This window comes from Emericellopsis atlantica (genome assembly GCF_019669845.1).
Source record: "Emericellopsis atlantica unplaced genomic scaffold F5Z01scaffold_1, whole genome shotgun sequence".
NCBI lineage: Eukaryota > Fungi > Ascomycota > Sordariomycetes > Hypocreales > Bionectriaceae > Emericellopsis > Emericellopsis atlantica.
The window spans coordinates 303,018-320,846 of NW_025764703.1; the positions used below are offsets into that span (position 1 = coordinate 303,018).

At 55.7% G+C, this 17,829-nt stretch overlaps 7 protein-coding genes across 7 annotated transcripts; 2 read left to right on the top strand and 5 right to left on the bottom strand.

Annotated features, from left to right (window-relative positions):
• Nucleotides 1-144: 144 nt before the first annotated feature.
• On the bottom strand, nt 145-887 carry F5Z01DRAFT_669600 (uncharacterized protein; the record flags this gene model as incomplete). Its single annotated transcript, XM_046264439.1, has 3 exons — nt 145-679; nt 731-774; nt 825-887. 3 exons carry the CDS (start codon nt 885-887, stop codon nt 145-147), a joined length of 642 nt encoding a protein of 213 aa, XP_046122785.1.
• Nucleotides 888-1,033: 146 nt separating this feature from the next.
• Nucleotides 1,034-3,973, top strand: F5Z01DRAFT_641592 (ATP-dependent RNA helicase dbp10). The gene has a single exon (XM_046262587.1). It carries the CDS (start codon nt 1,261-1,263, stop codon nt 3,934-3,936), a length of 2,676 nt encoding a protein of 891 aa, XP_046122786.1. The 5' UTR covers nt 1,034-1,260; the 3' UTR covers nt 3,937-3,973.
• Nucleotides 3,974-4,137: 164 nt separating this feature from the next.
• Nucleotides 4,138-7,990, bottom strand: F5Z01DRAFT_5755 (folliculin-interacting protein N-terminus-domain-containing protein). The gene has a single exon (XM_046260710.1). The coding sequence runs from the start codon at nt 7,849-7,851 to the stop codon at nt 4,339-4,341; it is 3,513 nt and encodes a 1,170-aa protein (XP_046122787.1). The 5' UTR covers nt 7,852-7,990; the 3' UTR covers nt 4,138-4,338.
• A 1,022-nt stretch (nt 7,991-9,012) lies between these two features.
• F5Z01DRAFT_631959 (uncharacterized protein) lies at nt 9,013-9,732 on the bottom strand (the record flags this gene model as incomplete). The annotated part of the gene is made up of 3 exons (XM_046261825.1): nt 9,013-9,293; nt 9,317-9,475; nt 9,570-9,732. The coding sequence occupies 3 exons, from the start codon at nt 9,730-9,732 to the stop codon at nt 9,013-9,015; spliced, it is 603 nt and encodes a 200-aa protein (XP_046122788.1).
• Nucleotides 9,733-11,099: 1,367 nt separating this feature from the next.
• Nucleotides 11,100-12,146, top strand: F5Z01DRAFT_669603 (putative D-hydroxyacid dehydrogenase; the record flags this gene model as incomplete). Its single annotated transcript, XM_046264440.1, has 1 exon — nt 11,100-12,146. The coding sequence occupies one exon, from the start codon at nt 11,100-11,102 to the stop codon at nt 12,144-12,146; it is 1,047 nt and encodes a 348-aa protein (XP_046122789.1).
• F5Z01DRAFT_641598 (multidrug resistant protein) lies at nt 12,139-14,154 on the bottom strand. The gene is made up of 3 exons (XM_046262588.1): nt 13,611-14,154; nt 13,347-13,558; nt 12,139-13,288 (listed from the first exon to the last, which is right to left on the bottom strand). The coding sequence occupies exons 1-3, from the start codon at nt 14,012-14,014 to the stop codon at nt 12,252-12,254; spliced, it is 1,653 nt and encodes a 550-aa protein (XP_046122790.1). The 5' UTR covers nt 14,015-14,154; the 3' UTR covers nt 12,139-12,251.
• A 486-nt stretch (nt 14,155-14,640) lies between these two features.
• F5Z01DRAFT_6182 (cefP protein) lies at nt 14,641-17,779 on the bottom strand. The gene is made up of 4 exons (XM_046261022.1): nt 17,444-17,779; nt 17,233-17,397; nt 15,045-17,179; nt 14,641-14,994 (listed from the first exon to the last, which is right to left on the bottom strand). The coding sequence occupies exons 1-4, from the start codon at nt 17,594-17,596 to the stop codon at nt 14,829-14,831; spliced, it is 2,619 nt and encodes an 872-aa protein (XP_046122791.1). The 5' UTR covers nt 17,597-17,779; the 3' UTR covers nt 14,641-14,828.
• Between the last annotated feature and the right edge of the window lie 50 nt (nt 17,780-17,829).

The window sequence follows — 17,829 nt, forward strand, 5'->3', positions numbered from 1 at the left end:
TGAAGTGGTCAGAGTCATTCCTCACAGTGTTATTCCACTCACTGACCAGTGTAGCCATCTCGTATGTCCTCCGGCCGCAAAATCTCCTGCCTCGTGGAGGCGAGTTCCGTGATGACGTTCCATCCACCGCAAGCAGATCGAAGTCTAGCCGATGGGCTTCAGCTTCTTTTTCTTCTTCTTGCCGCCCTCCTCGCTCTTCCCACCCTTTTGGAATGTCCGCCAACTGCTGATTCTCTCGTCCCGCGTCTGCTCCCAATCCTTCTCGTGATCTCGCTTGCGCTTTCTCTCCTCGATCTCCTCATCTTGCTTCCTCTGCTCGCGCCCTTCCTCCTGTAGCTGGGCCTTCATCTGCCGTCTCCGTCTGTGCTCGCTGTCAATCAGAACCTCCCTCGCCTTGTTACGCCAGTCCTTGAGGAACTGGTCAGTCTTGAGCTCCTCCGAGTCCACGGTCCATTTGTTCTCCCGAATCAAGAGCATGCGCGCATCGGCAATGGCTTCGTCGAGACGCTCGCGGTGCTTCTCGTCCTGAAGCTCCGTGACTGCTTTTTTGAGACGGTCGAATGCGTCCGGCGCGCGAGGGTTTTTGGTTTTGTCGGGGTGAATGAGAAGTGACTTTTTGCGGTAGGTGATTTTGATGTCGGAGTCGGGGACACCGGGGTTGAGGTCAAGAACAGCGTAACTTGGGGGATGTTAGTAGAGGTGGCTTGGTGTAGAGAAGGATGCTACTCACGCATCGAGGCGAAAAGCTTTGAGAATACGATCGATTTCAGCGTCCTACGCGCTTGTTAGAGAAGACCCTGGCGAGTTGATTGGGACAGGCTCACCTTGTCGAATTCCTTCGCTTCGAGCTCGAGCGCATCGAGGGCGTCCTTATCGTCGTCCGACATTAGGTCGTAAGCTGGGAAGGGAATGGATTTGAAATAGCGTTCTTTCTGGCGTATAGACTGGAAGTTCCGACTGCGATCTATCTGTGCGCTCTAAGACGAGTGGTGTTGGGTTGGTATTGCATTAGTTATGTCGTGATGCAGGTCCGGTCGCGCGACAGAAAGACAGACAGACTCCAGGTCCCCCGGACCCACCGCCCACCCGCCGCCTCGCATGATCTGCCCCGCGATAGTGATAAGATAAGAGCGCGATAACAGAAAAAAAGTTCAGGCACCTTCACCTACAACACGAGCGCCCGCCAACCACCTGTCGCAGCTCATCCATCCACCATCCTTCACTGTACATTGTCGGCAACGACACGCACAACAAGGCACCATGCGCGCCTCACCAACCCCCTCCGAGGGTGAAGTCGACATCTTCACATCCCTCGCCGAAGCGCCCTCTGCCCCGAATGGCGCCCACCCTGACGATCTCGACGACATTTTCGATGTGGCCCCATCCGACGACGACGAGGCCTTCATCGCCCTCCAGCAAGCCGCTTCGTATCGCAAGTCGTCCAATCTCAAGGGCCGAACCGTGAAGAAGGGAGGTGGTTTCCAGGCCATGGGCCTCAACCCCAATCTTCTCAAGGCCATCACGCGCAAGGGTTTCTCTGTGCCCACACCGATCCAACGCAAAACGATCCCCCTCCTGCTCGACCGCAAGGATGTCGTCGGCATGGCGCGTACAGGTTCCGGAAAGACGGCCGCCTTTGTCATCCCCATGATTGAGCGACTCAAGAACCACAGCGCGCGGTTCGGCAGCAGAGCGCTCATCATGAGTCCCTCCCGCGAGTTGGCGATCCAGACGCTCAAGGTCGTCAAGGAGTTGGGTAAGGGAACAGACCTGAAGTGCGTCCTGCTGGTCGGTGGTGATTCGCTCGAGGAGCAGTTTGCGAGCATGTCGGCCAACCCGGACATTGTCATCGCCACGCCGGGTCGTTTCCTGCATTTGAAGGTGGAGATGTCGCTGGATCTGTCGTCGGTTCAGTACGTGGTCTTTGACGAGGCGGATCGCTTGTTCGAAATGGGTTTCGCGGCACAGCTCACAGAGATTCTGCATGCGCTGCCGCCATCGCGACAGACGCTGCTCTTTTCTGCGACACTGCCGGGTTCTCTGGTCGAGTTCGCCAGGGCAGGTCTGCAGGACCCTGAGCTTGTGCGTCTCGATGCTGAGACCAAGGTCTCCCCCGATCTCGAGTCTGCATTTTTCACAGTCAAGGGCGCCGAGAAGGAGGGCTCGTTACTCCACATCCTTAACAATGTCATCAAGATGCCCACAGGACCGCCCGCGGGTGTCGCACCGTCTACCGGCGAGAAGCGGACGAAGAACAGGAAACGCGGGCCTGAAGGTGCTGGAAAGCCTACAGAACACTCGACCATCGTCTTCACCGCCACGAAGCATCATGTCGAGTACATCGCCACCCTGCTCCGGGAAGCTGGCTTTGCCGTGTCCCATGCCTACGGTTCCTTGGACCAGGTCGCGCGTCGCATCCAGGTGGAAGACTTTCGCTACGGCAAGACGAATATCCTGGTAGTGACAGACGTCGCCGCGCGTGGTGTGGATATTCCCGTCCTCGCCAACGTGATCAACTACGATTTTCCCACACAGCCCAAAGTCTTCGTGCATCGAGTCGGACGTACCGCTCGTGCCGGCCAACGTGGTTGGGCGTACAGTCTCGTCCGCGAAATGGACGCCCCCTATCTTCTCGATCTCCAACTCTTCCTCGGCCGGAAACTCGTTATTGGACAGGTGAAGGAAGACGTCTCCTTTACATCGGACTTTGTCGTGGGTGCTTTAAAGCGAGACGACGTTGAGTCACAGGTCGAATGGATGAACAAGATCCTGGGCGACAAGGAAGACATTGACTCGCTGCGCAAAGTCGCCGCCAAGGCAGAGAAACTCTACCTGCGCACACGCAACTCCGCCTCCTCACAGTCGGCCAAGCGAGCACGCGATCTTGTCAAGTCGAATGCCTGGTCAGAATTGCACAAGCTATTTGGCGACGATATGAACAACGACGAGCGTGCGCGGTCAGATATGCTGGCCAGGATCAGTGGGTTCAAACCCAACGAGACGATCTTTGAAGTAGGCCAAGGTGACAGAAAGAAGGGCATGTCACAGGCAGCCGAGATTATGAAGAAGCTACGTCACAACATCACGCCGAGAAATCGCCAGCAAGAAGATAAAAGTGCCGAGGGGCTCTCGGACGACGAGGACATGCTCGATGCACCACAAAAGGTTGCATCCGAAGCAGAAGAAGACGACGACGAAGAAGAAGAGGAAATGGTGGAGGCGGGCGAAGCTGGAAGTGAACAAGAAGACGACGACGATTTGGAAGTCACCGTATCCAACCCCTCCGGCAAGCAACGCAACAAGACCGACTGGCGCGACAACGAGATGTTCATGTCCTACACGCCGCGCACGACCAACGCCGCCGAGGAGCGCGGCTACGGCGTCCACTCGGGCGGCAACTTTGTGCAGGCCGCGCGCGACGCCACCATGGACCTCACCAACGACGACACGGCCAAGGCCTTTGGCGTGCCGACGCGCAGCAAGATGCGCTGGGACGCCAAGAGCAAGAAATACGTCTCGCGCGACAATGACGAGGACGGCAGCAAGGGCGGCAAGCTTGTCATGGGCGAGTCGGGCGTCAAGATCGCCGCGAGCTTCCAGAGCGGACGGTTTGACCGCTGGAAACGCGAGCAGCGTATGGGTCGGCTGCCCCGGGTCGGCGAGGAGGAGAAGCGCGGCGGGCAGCATGCTGGTCTGCCGTCTGGACCGCGGTACAAGCACAAGGCGGAGAAGGCGCCCAAGGAGGCTGACAAGTTCCGTGATGACTTTGAAGTGCGCAAGAAGAGGGTCAAGGAGGCGCGGGAGAACAGGGTCGGGCGTTTCAAGGATGGCATGGGCAGTCGAAAGGAACTCAAGGGGGCGGACGACATTCGCCGCGCGAGAAAGGTCGAGCAGCAACGGAAAGCGAAGAATGCGAGGCCACAGAGGAGGAAGTAGTAGGCACTGGTCGAGAGGGGGTAACGTATCTATCAATAAATCATGTATATGTATGGTCTGGCCAAACCCTCCTGGAAGAGGCGCCCCATATCCCTCAACGCCGCCGCCATGCCGTACACCATCTATCTACCTCCCTCCGTCCAACCAATCTACTCCCTGTACCCCAAGTAAGGATAGATAATCGAGTCGCGGAAGGGTGTCTCCTAGATCCAGTGATCTTGGGTATAAAGAAATATCAAAACCGGGGTATCGTGTAGGACCAGCTGACTGGGGCAAATTCCCAAGTCTTAGCTGCCACTGTATGTATCTGCCGAAAATTTCAAGTAGTATGCGCTTAAGATAAAATCAGAACGCTGGCGATAATGGGAGGAAATCGTTCTTCACGTCAAAGACGCAATCTGTTCATTCAGGTCCGTCGAGACTGGCCAACCAGTCCCGGACCGCACTTTGGAGTACGCTCCGTTGGTAGCGACCACCGGCACCGACCTCTGGCTCATCGCGAAGATGGCCACCACGGTCTATCATGTCCCGTATGATGTCTTCCAGTGCCGACAGTATTGTCGTTTTGCATTGCACACGGGGCACATTCAGTTGAGCAGCCGCATGCTGCGCGGGCTCTTCGCGTACATTGGTTAATGTGTGGTTGCTGCTTGCATCGCCTTTGCTGGGAGCACTGCGCGCAAGAGGGCTGTCCTTGCTGTCGTCTGGTGTACACATGAGCACTTTCTCGAGGGCATCGACAAGGACATCATCAGGCTTGAAGATGACCTCCTCGATGAATTCTTCCTCCAGTGGCGTCTCATACGGCAAGATTGACGGTGTCAGGGACCCCATTGCAGCGGCTGCATGGCCAACGTCGGGTGAGCGTTGCTTGACAAGACGTCTGTAGATGACCCTCCGCACAATATTGGCGCTTGTGTCGGCGAGGACCACTGAGCCGACATCAATCCACCTCTCCGCTGGGCCTTCGGTAGAGTGGAATGGAGTGGGCGTAGGCTCCGCCCGGAGCGTCGCCTTGACGCTGTCCATGAGATCAGGTTGCGGTGGTATGGCCTGCAATGTGAAGTCTGGATGGAAACGGGTAAGCCATCCTGCGGCATTCAGGTGAAGATCACCGTCCAGCGTGGCTTGTGACAGTTGCTCGAACGACTCCAACCCTCCGGCAAGGCCAGGCATGGACAAATAGCCACTACTAGAGGGTGAGCTGATGGCCGAGCCCATGGAGGTAATGTAGTCAGGAAATGGAAAGTCGACGTCGATGACGCCGTCCTTCTCGTTGACTGTTGTCTTCACAGGCGAGTCAAAGTGAGCAGACTGTTCGGAGGTCCGGTGCGGCAGGCTGAATGAAGGTCGTGGTCGTCCATGCTGGTCCTTGGGAGTTGTTGCTCCTGCAGCGCGTCCTGCTTCAAAGGCATCTGTTTCCTCCATGGCCGTCGCTTCTTCCACCATTTGTGCCAACTTGCCTAATCTGGGTGGCGTGGGCCTGGTAGGTGACTTAGGATCGTTGGGAGCTCCAGGCGAGCTCGTTCTAGTTGAGCCGCGCCGGCGGGGGCTCCAAAGGCTTCCTATCACGCTGCCCCATCGAGAGCTACTTCTGGAATCGGTACTTCCGGTGCTGTGGTGACCACTGCTTTCTCCGCGCTTCAAAGATCTCTTCAAGTCATCTGTAGCCACACTGCCGCTGCTGTCCGGTCGAGGCCTCCTAATGCTATCGACTCGTTGCACAGAAGAAAAGTGTGGCGTGGTAGTGTCGGGCATAACAGTCGTCGTAGTCGCGACACTGCTCTTTCTACTCATGACATCATTGTTCGCGATTGCTAGGCTCGTCGGGCGGATAGAGCTGGCGTCAGACAGGCGCCGGTCGTTGCCTGAGACTTGCGACGGAATCACGGAGCTCCGCTGGCTCTGGCTATGCGTTCTGGAATGGGAAGCTCGTCGGCCCTTTTGTCGGTTCATTTTGCGCCTTAAAGATTCCTCCTTGAGCATCGGCGCGACGAAGGTGGGCGGTGACTGGGCGAAGCCACTGATGGATGTCGAGGTGCTCGGCCTGTGGGCCCGAGGGAATGACACCTGCGAGTTCGAGGGCAGGAACGCGGAGAGTAGAAAGATCATCCTGCGCGCCGCCATCTTGTCTTCTGATACTATGACCGTGCGCGCAGGGAGCGACAGGTCCTCTTCTTCCCTGCGATGCCGACGGGTCAAGTAGCGGCGGCGCACGGAGGGAGGGCTGAGAGCCTGCAGCCAGTCGGTGTGCGTAGCAAGAAACCCCGTCATCAGGTTGTAGAAGAATGGGCTTTGGTCCAGAGACTGCGCCCATTTGGATACCCAGATGGCCTCATCACGCCAGATGCCCCACCGTCCCTGCCCTGTCGTGACTCTGGAAGCCTTGAGGCCAGTCACAAGTCTTCGCCGTGCCAGATTTACTTCGGCTGCAATGTTGACGTCGGCCCTCAAACAGCCAGGCTCAAGGGTGACTAGCTTCGTTGTTCCCTTTGACGCCTTAGACCGGGGGAACTCTCCGCTACGCCTAGCTGATGAGGTCTGACCGCGCATGGGCGCTGCGGATATCGGTGGCACAGATGTCGTCGGCTCCGGCGAGGCAACATCAGCTTGTTTCAAGAGCGCCAGTAGTGTCGTCCCTGTCACGGACTGGAGTTGCGTCAAAGTGCGCATGACAATGTCCCAATGCTGCGTGATGTGGTCGAGCCTATCTTCCACATCGAATGCGGAGGAAGGTTCCATCCCCTCGCCGTGGACACTGCCAGCCCACCACTGTGGCTTGGTGGAGCCATACGAGGAGGAAAAGACGTCTTCAGTCGGGTAGGAGCCAGGTTCTCTGAACAGCGAACGAGGTGTGGCGACTGTGGAAGACCTCGTATTCGCCAGTTGCACGACGAGGACCACGGCGTACATAGGAGTGCGGCGCTGCTTGTGCGGCACTTTCTTCTTCGCCGCGTCCTCGTTGCCTGACGGAAAGGGAAAGCCGCTGTTGTCGTCCGAGTAGTGACTTTGTTGGGGCGTGGTGTCGGACGTGACATCATCGTTGGTGAGGTGTACGGGGAATAGTCGTGTGATCAAAATCTTCTTCCTCGACCCGGAGGATGTGGCATTGGGCGGTAGTGCGGAGGTGTAACCCCCCTGTGACGTGAAGGACTGCGACAGTTTGCTCGCTCTCCCACTCGACCGACCGATGGACGTCCTGCCATCCCCAATGATAGAGGAGTAGTACTGCGAGGCCTCGCTTGGTTGAGGTGTGGCGGGGACGGTGTGCACTTTTGTTGACGTTCCTTTGTGGGCCATGAGTTCCGAGTTGCCAAAAATACAGCTCGAGAAGGTGGCGAGCTCGTCCCGATACTCGCGGGACGCACGCTGTGCCTCGGTCTCCATTGTGCTTGGCGTCCTTGTATGCATCGATCCTCGCCTGTCGAAGGCACCAGGGCGAGTGGGTACTGCGTTCTGCGTGTTGATCGAGACGGGCCTCGAGTGCTGTCCTAGGCTTCCCTTGCGAGATATCGTCGAGGTCCTCCTGTGATCAGCGGCAGGACGGTCCGTGCTGACTGGTGTATCTGGGACGGGATGGCTGTCGAACAGGAGTGAGGCGCCCATGTGGCCCAATGTGTCTTGCATAACTAGAATGCGCACGTCACGCGTGTCGAGGTCCACCTCTTCGTTGCTGTCGAATGCGTTGGCCACTCCGGATGCAGGAGGGGTCTGCGGGGTGGTCGACAGTGGGAAAACCTGGTCATTGCGGTTTTGCTGGAAAAGAGCGCGAGGGTCTGGGAAAAGGAGATTCCTCGTATGTATGTCTTCATGCACCGAGTCGAGGGAGGAGATCGGACGGGCGTTGGCGGTGGATGGTGCGGCACTCCCTGCCTGGCCGCCGCCGGAGCCGAACTGAAGGAGACGTCCTATCATGGCGTCTCTATACTGATAAGAAAGGGCTTACACAAGAGTGCGTCGAGGCGGATCTTGCTGTTCAAAGAGCGGTCAAGTCAAGCCTGCACTGAGCGGACGTCCATGGCCCGCAAGCAGATGAGCTGGAGAGGAGGCGCAGACATAGTATCGTTCGTGTTCCCCGAGCGCCAGTGTATCACAACTGCGACGAGTTCGGTCCAGGTGATGAATGACGCCACTGGCAATTGATCTTCTCGCCTCGTTTGTCAGGGCTGGGGGGCTGCCTGCTTCTGAAGATTATGGCGGTTAGCAGAACGCGGCGCGCGCTCGCCAGAACAACAGCAGGGGCACGCTTCGAGAGAGCTTTGTGGCGGCGCGCGTGCAGTATCGTGCTTCTTGGAAAATGCTGGCCTCTGGACCAAGTCGGCTGGAAATTGGCAGAGGAGGCAAAAGGGAGCAAAAGCTGAATTGAGGGCGAAATGCTGCAGCTGCGTAAGGTAAGGCTGCGTGAGGTAAGGTGATTAATGGCAAGCACCTGCGAGGATTGCGCGAGGAAAGAGCGCCTCAGGAATGAGCCCGGGCGTCGATTAGTGATCAGAAGCAGCAACGAGCAAGGGATAACGTATGATATCAAAAGGACAATGTCGACAATGTGCCCGCGTGGCCCCGGCGACTGTGTGTGATGATGTAAGGAATAAACAATGCGGCTGTTGATCAACAAGGACCACGATGAGAGATGAAGTCACAAAGAGCAGAATTGCAGGTGAGATGAGCTCAATCCGCGGCGGAGCAGCCTGCAAGGCCTTGGCGGCGCACCCAATTAACGTCACGCCCGCTGTGATCCTTGCTGGGGCTGGTGGTGCCGGCGGTGGCGCCAGGTATTTTTTCCAGTGGAGCAGGCCAGTCCAGGCCCCGGGGCTCCAGGCCAGGTGCGCTGAAGGGCACGTGAGGGCCTGCGGGCGAGGTCTGGGGATTGACGGGAGCTATTGTGCATATACGGATAGTTACCTACTTACGGAGGACGCTTTCAAAAGACTTGTCCTCGGCTCAGGAGGCGCTAATCAAGGAAATATCAAAACTACTTCAGAGGTACTTTGTCCAATCACTATAACTCCGAGAAAAATATGTAGCGTTTGTGTATTTTTTGCTAACAAGTGATATTACTAGCGCCTTGGCAGGACATCACTTTTGAAAGCGTCCTCCGTAGTACTCATGCTTGAAGACCGGCAACGTCCCGTCAACATCTGAGACCCTCAGGCTGACGATAGCTCCATGTTTGCTGGGAACTCGACAGACGCGAGACCCGAGAGACGGGATCCTGAGCCCAACGCCCTGGGTCCAGCCGCCCGTATCGAGTCGCTGGTATTGTCTAGTCTGGTGGACCTCACTCATGCGACGCAGCCATTCACAATCTCGAACCAGGGAATCGTAGCCCCATCGAGCACGCGCCGGGGCGGCCGAATCTTCAAGTTGAATCAGCACGTACGTGTAGCGCTGCGCCAGGGCGGGCTTGCCCAGCCCAATGGCGTGTAAGACAATGGAGGTTTATAGGTACATCTGAGCACTCTGGCCAATGTCGATGTAGTAATAGCAATCCACATGGAATCAACGTTGCCGTTCACACGTGTGAATGTTAATAGCCTCGCTGTTTTGTGTTGATGATGGCCCGATGGGACCGTTCATGATGTCTGTCTCGCACTTGTCCGTGACAGCCAGCCAGCTTCACTTCACTCACTCACTTACACGGTCACCGCCTCCTGCAAACGCCCGTACGCATGCAAGCCCATACACAAACCGAGGAGCAGCCTTTAACTTTGCATGGTCTCGACTTCCGCATGCTCTTGACCGGTCCAACCCGTCGCAAATCCAATACCACCACATTGGCTCCCACCAATCCACCATGCATGGTAAGCTTCCTGGTGGAGGGGCTGGTCCCGCCCTCAATGGCAACCACTGGGCACTGGCTTTCTGCCCCCCTACCAGCTAATAAATAAATAAATGGGGTCATCGTCGGTCAAAATGCGGTGAGCGAGCAAAACTTGGATGTGCGCTCTGATCGCCCTCACTTGTACCGTCATCACTTGCCTATCTCGAATAGGCGTCAATGGCGGAGGCTGCTTGTCTAGGATCGACCTTGTAATACACCAGACTTCAGCCTCCAAGGCCTTTTGAATGGGAAGGGACCGGGGAGACACGTACGTAAGTCGTAAAGTGGCATCGGGAGCTCGCCGAAGCTAATAAATGACTCAAGCTCTGCTGGCAGGCAACGCATTCACATGCTGCTCCGGAACAATCTTGACTACTTTTTTAAACAAAGATATGTCAAGATCGATCACTTCTTTGAATCGGCAATCTAATGGCACTCGTTAGATAATAGCTCAAGGGCCGTCTCTACGGACTATGACCGTCTGGATCGGCATGTCCGGGCCGCCACGTATTCAGGGTCCGCTGTCTGCACCCGAATGTCACTCAAGCGGGCCAAGTCGGATGACGTTCCAACTGCCTTTTTGTTTTGTATTACGCGGGCGGTTCTACGATTTGACTGCCGATCGGCAGGGCTGTTCACTTCTTACTCTCGTTTCAGGTCACCCTGACTAGAAGACTTGTATCCGTATTCCATGTGGTCAACATGGTCTATAGCGATTATTATGTGCTTGCCATTGTCCGAATCGCACGGTCCTTTGGTTCACTGGATTTCGCAGCTGATGAGGCGGCATTGCTCGCAGCTATAGACAAATGTTGTGTATTATCTTCATGTTGACCAGCATGTAGACAAGTCGCTTACTTCCACCTACCAAACCCCACGACGTTGATGACCTCGTGTTGACCCTACATCAGAAAGCATGAATCCATCCAGCACGGCTCACATCACCGCGACACGAACGAGAATATAGAGGAGACAAGGCTTCTCTTAGACAATAGTCGCTGCAGGCACTGCGGTCAGAGTCCTCTTCCGGTCAAAGCTCATACATCCCCTCCCTTGGCTCGCGCATCCGAAATCATATGATGGCCAGGAAATGCACTATTCACTGATTTTGTGTTTAACCAACAGATTGACTAAGCCAAGCCTCACGCTGGTTGCAGCGCACCAGATCACCCGCAGTGGCGGCACGAAGATGGTCTGAGGAATGCATTCTTCATGTGCGGCCCCGCATCGCATGCGCCTGATGATCTGATCAGCCTTAATCTCGACGATACTCCCATCAACTTGGGTATACTTATAATCAAGTCTCAAACAACACGTCGTCAAATGATAAATCACCTTCATCATGAAGCTCTCGGTATTTAGCGCCAAACCTTACGACAAGACCTACTTCGAGGCAGCCCACGCCGAGGCGGCGTCTTCGGATTCTATCAAGGTCACATACCACGATTTCCCCCTCAACGAGGAGACGGTCTCCTTCATCAAGGACACAGATGCCGTGTGCGCCTTTGTGAACGATTCGCTCCATGGAGCCGTCATTGACATGCTCGCCGAAAGGGGCGTCAAGGCTATTCTCCTTCGCTGCGCAGGCTTCAACCACGTCGACCTGGACGCGGCCGCGCGACACGGCATCATGGTCGCCAACGTGCCCTCGTACTCGCCCGAGGCTGTCGCCGAATTTGCCGTCGCGCTCTTGCAGACGCTCAATCGGAACACGCATCGCGCGTACAACCGTGCGCGCGAGGGCAACTTTGCCCTCAACGGGCTTCTGGGAAGGACCCTGCACGGGAAGACGGTGGGTATTCTGGGCGTGGGCAAGATTGGCCTCGCCACAGCGCGGATCATGAAAGGCTTTGGCTGCAGAGTCATTGCATTTGATCCCTTCCCGTCCAAGGCGTTTGAGGAGTATGGCGAGTACCGAGATCTGGACACCTTGCTGGCGGAATCCGACGTTATCAGTCTTCACTGTCCGCTCATGGAAAAGACAAAACATATCATCAACGACCAGAACATTGCAAAGATGAAAAAGGGGGTACTGTTGGTGAATACGTCCAGGGGCGGGCTGATTGACACCAAGGCAGTCATCAAGGCCCTCAAGACCCATCATATCGGTGGTGTGGCTCTTGATGTCTATGAAGGCGAAGGCGATCTGTTCTATGACGATCACTCGGGTGAAATCATCCACGACGATGTGCTCATGCGGCTCATGACGTTTCACAATGTGATTGTCAGTGGCCACCAAGCGTTCTTCACCGTAGAGGCCTTGACAGAAATCGCAGAGTGTTCGCTGCGCAACCTGGAAGAGTTTATGAAAACCGGATCGTGCGCCAATGCGCTAGGCAACACGGACAAAGGGGCGAAGAAATCATCGCTTCCTGTGAGGAACGTGTAGAAGTATCTGAAATTATGGGTATCCTATGCTCGCTGCTATTTATGTTTTTCAAGTATGAATCTTCTCTCCCCTGTGCATTACGTATCTTCGAACCCCTGACACCCTTTACGGGTTGCTCACGTAGCTCCTCGCCCTCCTGAGGTCCTCATCCTCGGACTCGTCATCCCTGGTGATGCCACCCACGGGGTTCTGCGCCATCTTTGCCTTCTCCACGTCATCCGCGCCCGTCTTCTCCTCCTCGTCGACATAGGCGTACTTGCTCCTCGCCCTGATCCGCGCGCCAAACTTCCAGAACAAGAAGGGGATCGCGCAGCAGGCCAGACTAATGAATGCGATCAGAGAACTGGCCCACTGGTCGCCCAGGCGGTCGTACATCTGCTCCGTGAAGAGGACGACGGCGGCGCCCCAGAAGCTGCGGATAAATGTCTTGGCCGCGAGCGCGGAGGCGGCCTGGTGTTGGTACGAGTCGACAAGGTAGTTGTTGGCCGAGTTGTAGAGGAAGATGAAGCCGAAGCCGACGGGGAAACCACCCATGGCGGGTCCGGCCCACGAGAGATCGGAGTAGCTTGTCCAGGCGAAGATGAACAGACCGATGGGGATGAACCAGCAGGACAGCATCATGGGGATCAGTCTCGTCTCGGCAGGTGGCTTGCCTCCGTGCTTTGTGACGAGCGTGAGGTAGTGCTTGTTGACAAAGGGAGCGCATGCCGCGGAGAGCAAGACACCCACCGCGACAGGGATGAACATGAGGCCCGTGGTGCTGGCGGAGTATCCCTTGCCCTTCTGGTACACAATCGGGTAGGCCACAAAGAACATGTACAGCAGGCCGTAGAGAACGGACATGTACAGCGAGATGAGGAACACGATGAGTTCGCCAAACAGGAGCTGGAATGGTCGAATGAGGAAGACGCGCAGCCGAGCTGAGATGGGACGCGGGTCAATGTCCTGTTCGGAGACGTGCGAAGGGTCGTCTGTCGACTTGCGCAGCTTCTTGGCGCGGCGAGAGAGGATCGTGGGGGCGTAGGTCTCGGGGACCGTGAATGTGATGAGAATCCAGACGATAAAGGCGAGGATCAGCTGGATCCAGTAGAGCCAGCGCCAGCCGGCCGCATCAGACAGGAAGCCGCCGACAAGCGGACCGACTAGAAGCAAAGTGGTTAGTCACTGCGCTACCACGATCGAGTTAGAAAAGGCACTTACTGGCTGGTCCGATGAAAGGGGCAGCGGAAAAGGCAGCCATGGGCACACCGCGCTCCTCGTTCCTCCAGAGGTCCGCCAACGTACCGCCCACGAGCGTCATGGGCGCCGAAAAGGCAATGCCATCAATGGCACGGCATACGAGCAGTGTTGTGATGTTATCAGCAACAGCGCTTGGGATGATAAAGATGACGGCAACGAACAAAGTCGTGCCACTGGCTACTGTTAGTCGTCAAATCCCACCAGACACCAGGCCAGATCACCTACTAGATGATTCGCCGTCCGTAGACTTCACTCAACGGTGCGAACACCATGGGTCCCACGCCGAATCCCACGACGAAGATGGAGATGGAGACCAAGGCGACCTCCTCCGAGACGTTAAACTCCTCCACGACGCCGGCAATATCCGCGGTGATGACGGACGACGCGAACGCCACGACGAAGCACGTTATGGCCACCACGAGGGTGATGTACCATTTATACGCCTTGGACCAGTTTTTGGGGTTTCCCTTGTCGTCAGGAGCGAAAGCCACGATTTTGTGCTGTGTGGGCACTTGTTCGTCTGGGTGTTGGGTTCCCGCCGTGGAGGAGGACGAGGAGGACGAGGAGGACGAGGACGAGGAGGGAGCGCCCTCCTCTCGTGTCGGTGCTTTCGAAGCAGAAGAATCCATTGTATAAGAGAGAGACCGCGTCTGAGCTGAAATGCTTATTTTCACAATGCAGCAAACCCATCGGAAAGGGAGACTACTCTGGTTATATATGTAAACCACCTCGAACCGCCAGAACCGCTCTAACCGTTCAGGGACCCACATAACCGGGTCTCTCTTATCACGACTACCGATCCAAGTGCTTGATGGCTATCCACTCTGAAATGAAAGGCTTCTTCATTTTAGGGCCGGCCTTATTCCCTTGAGCAAAGTTCGCGAACAGTAACGTCTTGTTAGCTCGAGCTTCATCAGGGGCCACCTCGGTGCTTCTGGTGCGGATCCTCGAGTCGGCCGAGGTCCGCGCTTGAAGCTACAGCTAGCTGCTGCCATTGTACCTGTAGTGCAGAGCCCCGATTGAACTAACTTATCAGCACCCCTCCTCACGGCATTCGAAAGAACATTGTTCTTCCAACAAGTCAATCCAAGTCCTGCTTGCAAAGTTTTCCCTTCTGGATCCAGGGCAGGCATTGAGACCCACCCGGATCCGATGTGGATCTTTTCGGGACCCATAATTAGTCCCTTATTCCGCTCCGGCCGCGGGAACATGGATCCACACCTAGAACTGAGTCCCGGTGAGCGCTCATGATGTCAGTGAATGAGGGTCAACGTTAACAATAGACTGCATTCCCAGACAACGTGACAAATGTGATTCCTCGTTTAACGCATTTATAATCTACCTAGAATAGCCCTTGGGTATATCCTTTCCATCAAGTGTACCTGAAATCAAGTGCGAGGCTGACACACAGTCTCCATGTCAGCCATACATAGGGGAGCATGTTCACGCCGCATCAGCACCGCTATCCCGCCAGACGTTGGCATCACCAATGCCCAGGCCAGAAACAGTGTTAGGCATCACCAGCGAGGGCAGCTCTTCTGTCGAGGTATTCGTCTCCTCCTCTGTAGGAAGCGGCGGCGGATCTCGATAGACCCAGGGTTGTTTCAAACTGCGAAATGTTAGTTGAGAACCACAGTCACTCGACACGAGTCAACTTACGGGACCACAAGGCTGGGGTTGACAAAAGTCACGCCTTTCTCACGGTACTCATCCAGCGTACTGCCCCTTCGGAAGAGAGCCTGTGATGGCCGCGACTCTCCCTCGTCCGCAAACTGCTCATCCATCAAAACGGCATCCTCGTGATCTTCCGTTGACCTGATTGCCCGAAGCGCAATGTACTTGGTCAGGGGTTCGTAGCGCTTCTTGAAATAATAGCTGTACCATATCGTGAATGGAATCAGCGGCAGGATGAAGATAGATTGCACAAACGCGGATTCGGCCGCAATCTGTCCCACCATGACAATCTCGAAAATGATCAGACCGATCATGATGCGGTAGCAAATAATGCGCCAAGCACCCCCGGTCGCATGCTGTGGTTGGTCCATGGCGTACATGACCATGTACTTGAAGGTGAAATACCCAAGAACGAAGTAGATGATGCCGAAAATCAAAATCGCAAAGCCCCAACGAAGCACGCTGTATATCAAGCACAAGTTGAAGATGAGCAATGCCGTTGGCAGGTAGAAGCCATACTGAAACACGGGCGGCTTCTCCAACTCGGCGTAGTCGCGCGGCGTGGACGACATTGCCCGGTAGATGGGATGCAGGACAACGCTGCCGAATTCGAGCATGCGGAAAGGCATGAGGCCGATGCCCTGGAGCATGATGAAGGAGATGTAGAAGACGGACAGCCACTCCACATCGTCCGAGATGGCGCGGGGGATCTTGCTGGTGTCTTTGAGGAAGTCTTGAAGCTTGCTCAGAAAGTCGAGACCCGTGAGTGAAATGGCAAAGACGAAAAACGTGTTGAAGAATGTGAAGAAGAAGTTCTTGGAAATGACCGAGAGCTCGACATCGCCGTGCGAGATCATGCCCTGGTAGTTGGACAGCCAGTCGTATAGGTAAGGGACTGCCACGTTGAGTAAAGACACCACCAGCGTCGGTACACCATTTTGTAGCAAGGAGTACATGATGGGATGATCTTTCAGCCAGGCAGCAAAGGCGGGTGCCGTCTTTTCCACGGTGCAGAAGCTGAGCAGCGAGGCGAGGAAAACGGTTGGGAATATCCAGAGGATAGTCAGGATGCAGATGAAGGTTGTGATGGACCATGATTTGAGGCGACGGATGCCACGCATCGCGTACGTGTTCTTCCACACCAGATCTGAGGGCGCCGGTGTGGCTTTGGTCAGGAGACTGCCAGGCCGAGGATCAATCCGTGCTTGAATGACCATCTGGCAGGACGCGACAGAGTCCATCGTGACCAGGGCCATGTCGGTTGGCTTAAAATCCTTTTTCCTTGCAGCCACGATCTTCGAATCGATCCGGCGCAGCTTCTCCTCGTAATAGTCGATGGCATCCACTTTGCGAGAACGCAGAAGAAATGGCCCATACCGAATCGTTGTTTGCGGTCGCTCGCCTTCCATCATGTGCGGGTTGTCTGTATTGTCCTCGAGGACGCGCTGGGTTTCGCCGGCCTCCTCGTCAATGTGCGGTGTTGGGTTGCCATTTGCAGGTGCCGCAACCTGGCCTGGCCGTTGTGTTTGCTTGTCTTTATTTTGCGATTGTAGATATTTGGCCCATGCTGTTTCAAGCTTCCGCAGAAGCTTGTCTCGATCATCCATCAAATCGTCGACCTCTTTCCAATTCCGGCACATCGTTACACACTCGACGCTCCCAATTTCGAGCTTTTCGATCAAGTGCTTGACACGGCCTTCGGATCGAAGATCCTCGGGAACACCAGTCAGACGGAAAGTTCGATCGGTGACAGTCGACTGAGAACCTAGGTAGTCTTGTCTGAATTTGATGATGCGGATTGTCTCCCAGTTTATGGTGTACATTGTCATCGCAACGAACAGGTACGTGAAGAAAACATAGGCCCATAGATATGTTCGTTCAGAGCTGAGGTCCTTGTGGTGCCCGCCCTTGTACATGCCGAAACTGCTGTCGTCGTCGTCAAGCGGTAAGAGCGTAGGCGACAAGCCCAGCTGGGATATGTCTTTTCCGTCTTCGGTTTTGTTATCACCAAAGGTCGGTCGGAAATCTCGAAATCGGTTGTTGATGGGTAGAAGAACGACCAGGGCAAAGAATCCCATGACGCAGAAAAGACGAATGGCCATCTTGAAGAAGTTCAGGAACTTGGCACGTTAGCACACCCTGACTCAAGCACCCACGGATAAGTGTTACTAACCACAAAGGCATCAAGACCTGCGCTTGCCAGGACCTCATGCTCCGTTATCCTGTATAGCTTCGGCATCCACCCAAAGAACGATGTCCCCAGTTCGGGCAGCCGAATTTGTGGTTCGATTCGTCGCTTGCGCGCGGCGTATAGTTGGGGCCATCGTGGGCGCAATACCTGAAGTTGTCAGTCGCGAACGCGCGCATGTAGCTCGAATACCAACACAGAAGGTGATGAGTGCCGTGGCACCAAGCGCGAGCGACAACACAAGCTGCACGCCCAGGTCCTTCTGGCTCTTGGAGGGCGTGACGTGCACGCTGCCGGTCGAGTTGCAGCTACTGCTGCTGTTCAGATCGGGCCCGCGGAATATGTCCATCGTGGCGCCGCTCTCCCTTTTGCCTTGTTGACGGCGTTGGGACCGTTGAAGTGATGGGGGCGAAGTTGGGTTGGTGGTTGCCAAGGGTCCAAATGTTGCGGTTTCATGTCGCGAACCATCTGCTGTTCAGGGTGCCAAGTGCCAACTCTGGTGACGTAGTGCACGTGCCGAGCCACGCAGGGTTTCATGCACCCCTGCACCATCGGGTCACGCAGCAAACTGCCGAAGACGTT

What these genes read in the sequence shown, in the direction of transcription:
- F5Z01DRAFT_641592 (XM_046262587.1), top strand. Translation starts at nt 1,261, where the DNA reads ATGCGCGCCTCACCAACCCCCTCCGAGGGTGAAGTCGACATCTTCACA.
- F5Z01DRAFT_5755 (XM_046260710.1), bottom strand. Translation starts at nt 7,851, where the DNA reads ATGATAGGACGTCTCCTTCAGTTCGGCTCCGGCGGCGGCCAGGCAGGG.
- F5Z01DRAFT_641598 (XM_046262588.1), bottom strand. Translation starts at nt 14,014, where the DNA reads ATGGATTCTTCTGCTTCGAAAGCACCGACACGAGAGGAGGGCGCTCCC. An exon ending in TACGGACGGCGAATCATCTA is followed by an intron (nt 13,559 to 13,610) that starts GTAGGTGATCTG and finishes AACAGTAGCCAG; the next exon opens with TGGCACGACTTTGTTCGTTG. An exon ending in CCCTTTCATCGGACCAGCCA is followed by an intron (nt 13,289 to 13,346) that starts GTAAGTGCCTTT and finishes CTTTGCTTCTAG; the next exon opens with TCGGTCCGCTTGTCGGCGGC.
- F5Z01DRAFT_6182 (XM_046261022.1), bottom strand. Translation starts at nt 17,596, where the DNA reads ATGGACATATTCCGCGGGCCCGATCTGAACAGCAGCAGTAGCTGCAAC. An exon ending in CAGGTCTTGATGCCTTTGTG is followed by an intron (nt 17,180 to 17,232) that starts GTTAGTAACACT and finishes TAACGTGCCAAG; the next exon opens with TTCCTGAACTTCTTCAAGAT. An exon ending in AACCCCAGCCTTGTGGTCCC is followed by an intron (nt 14,995 to 15,044) that starts GTAAGTTGACTC and finishes AACATTTCGCAG; the next exon opens with TTTGAAACAACCCTGGGTCT.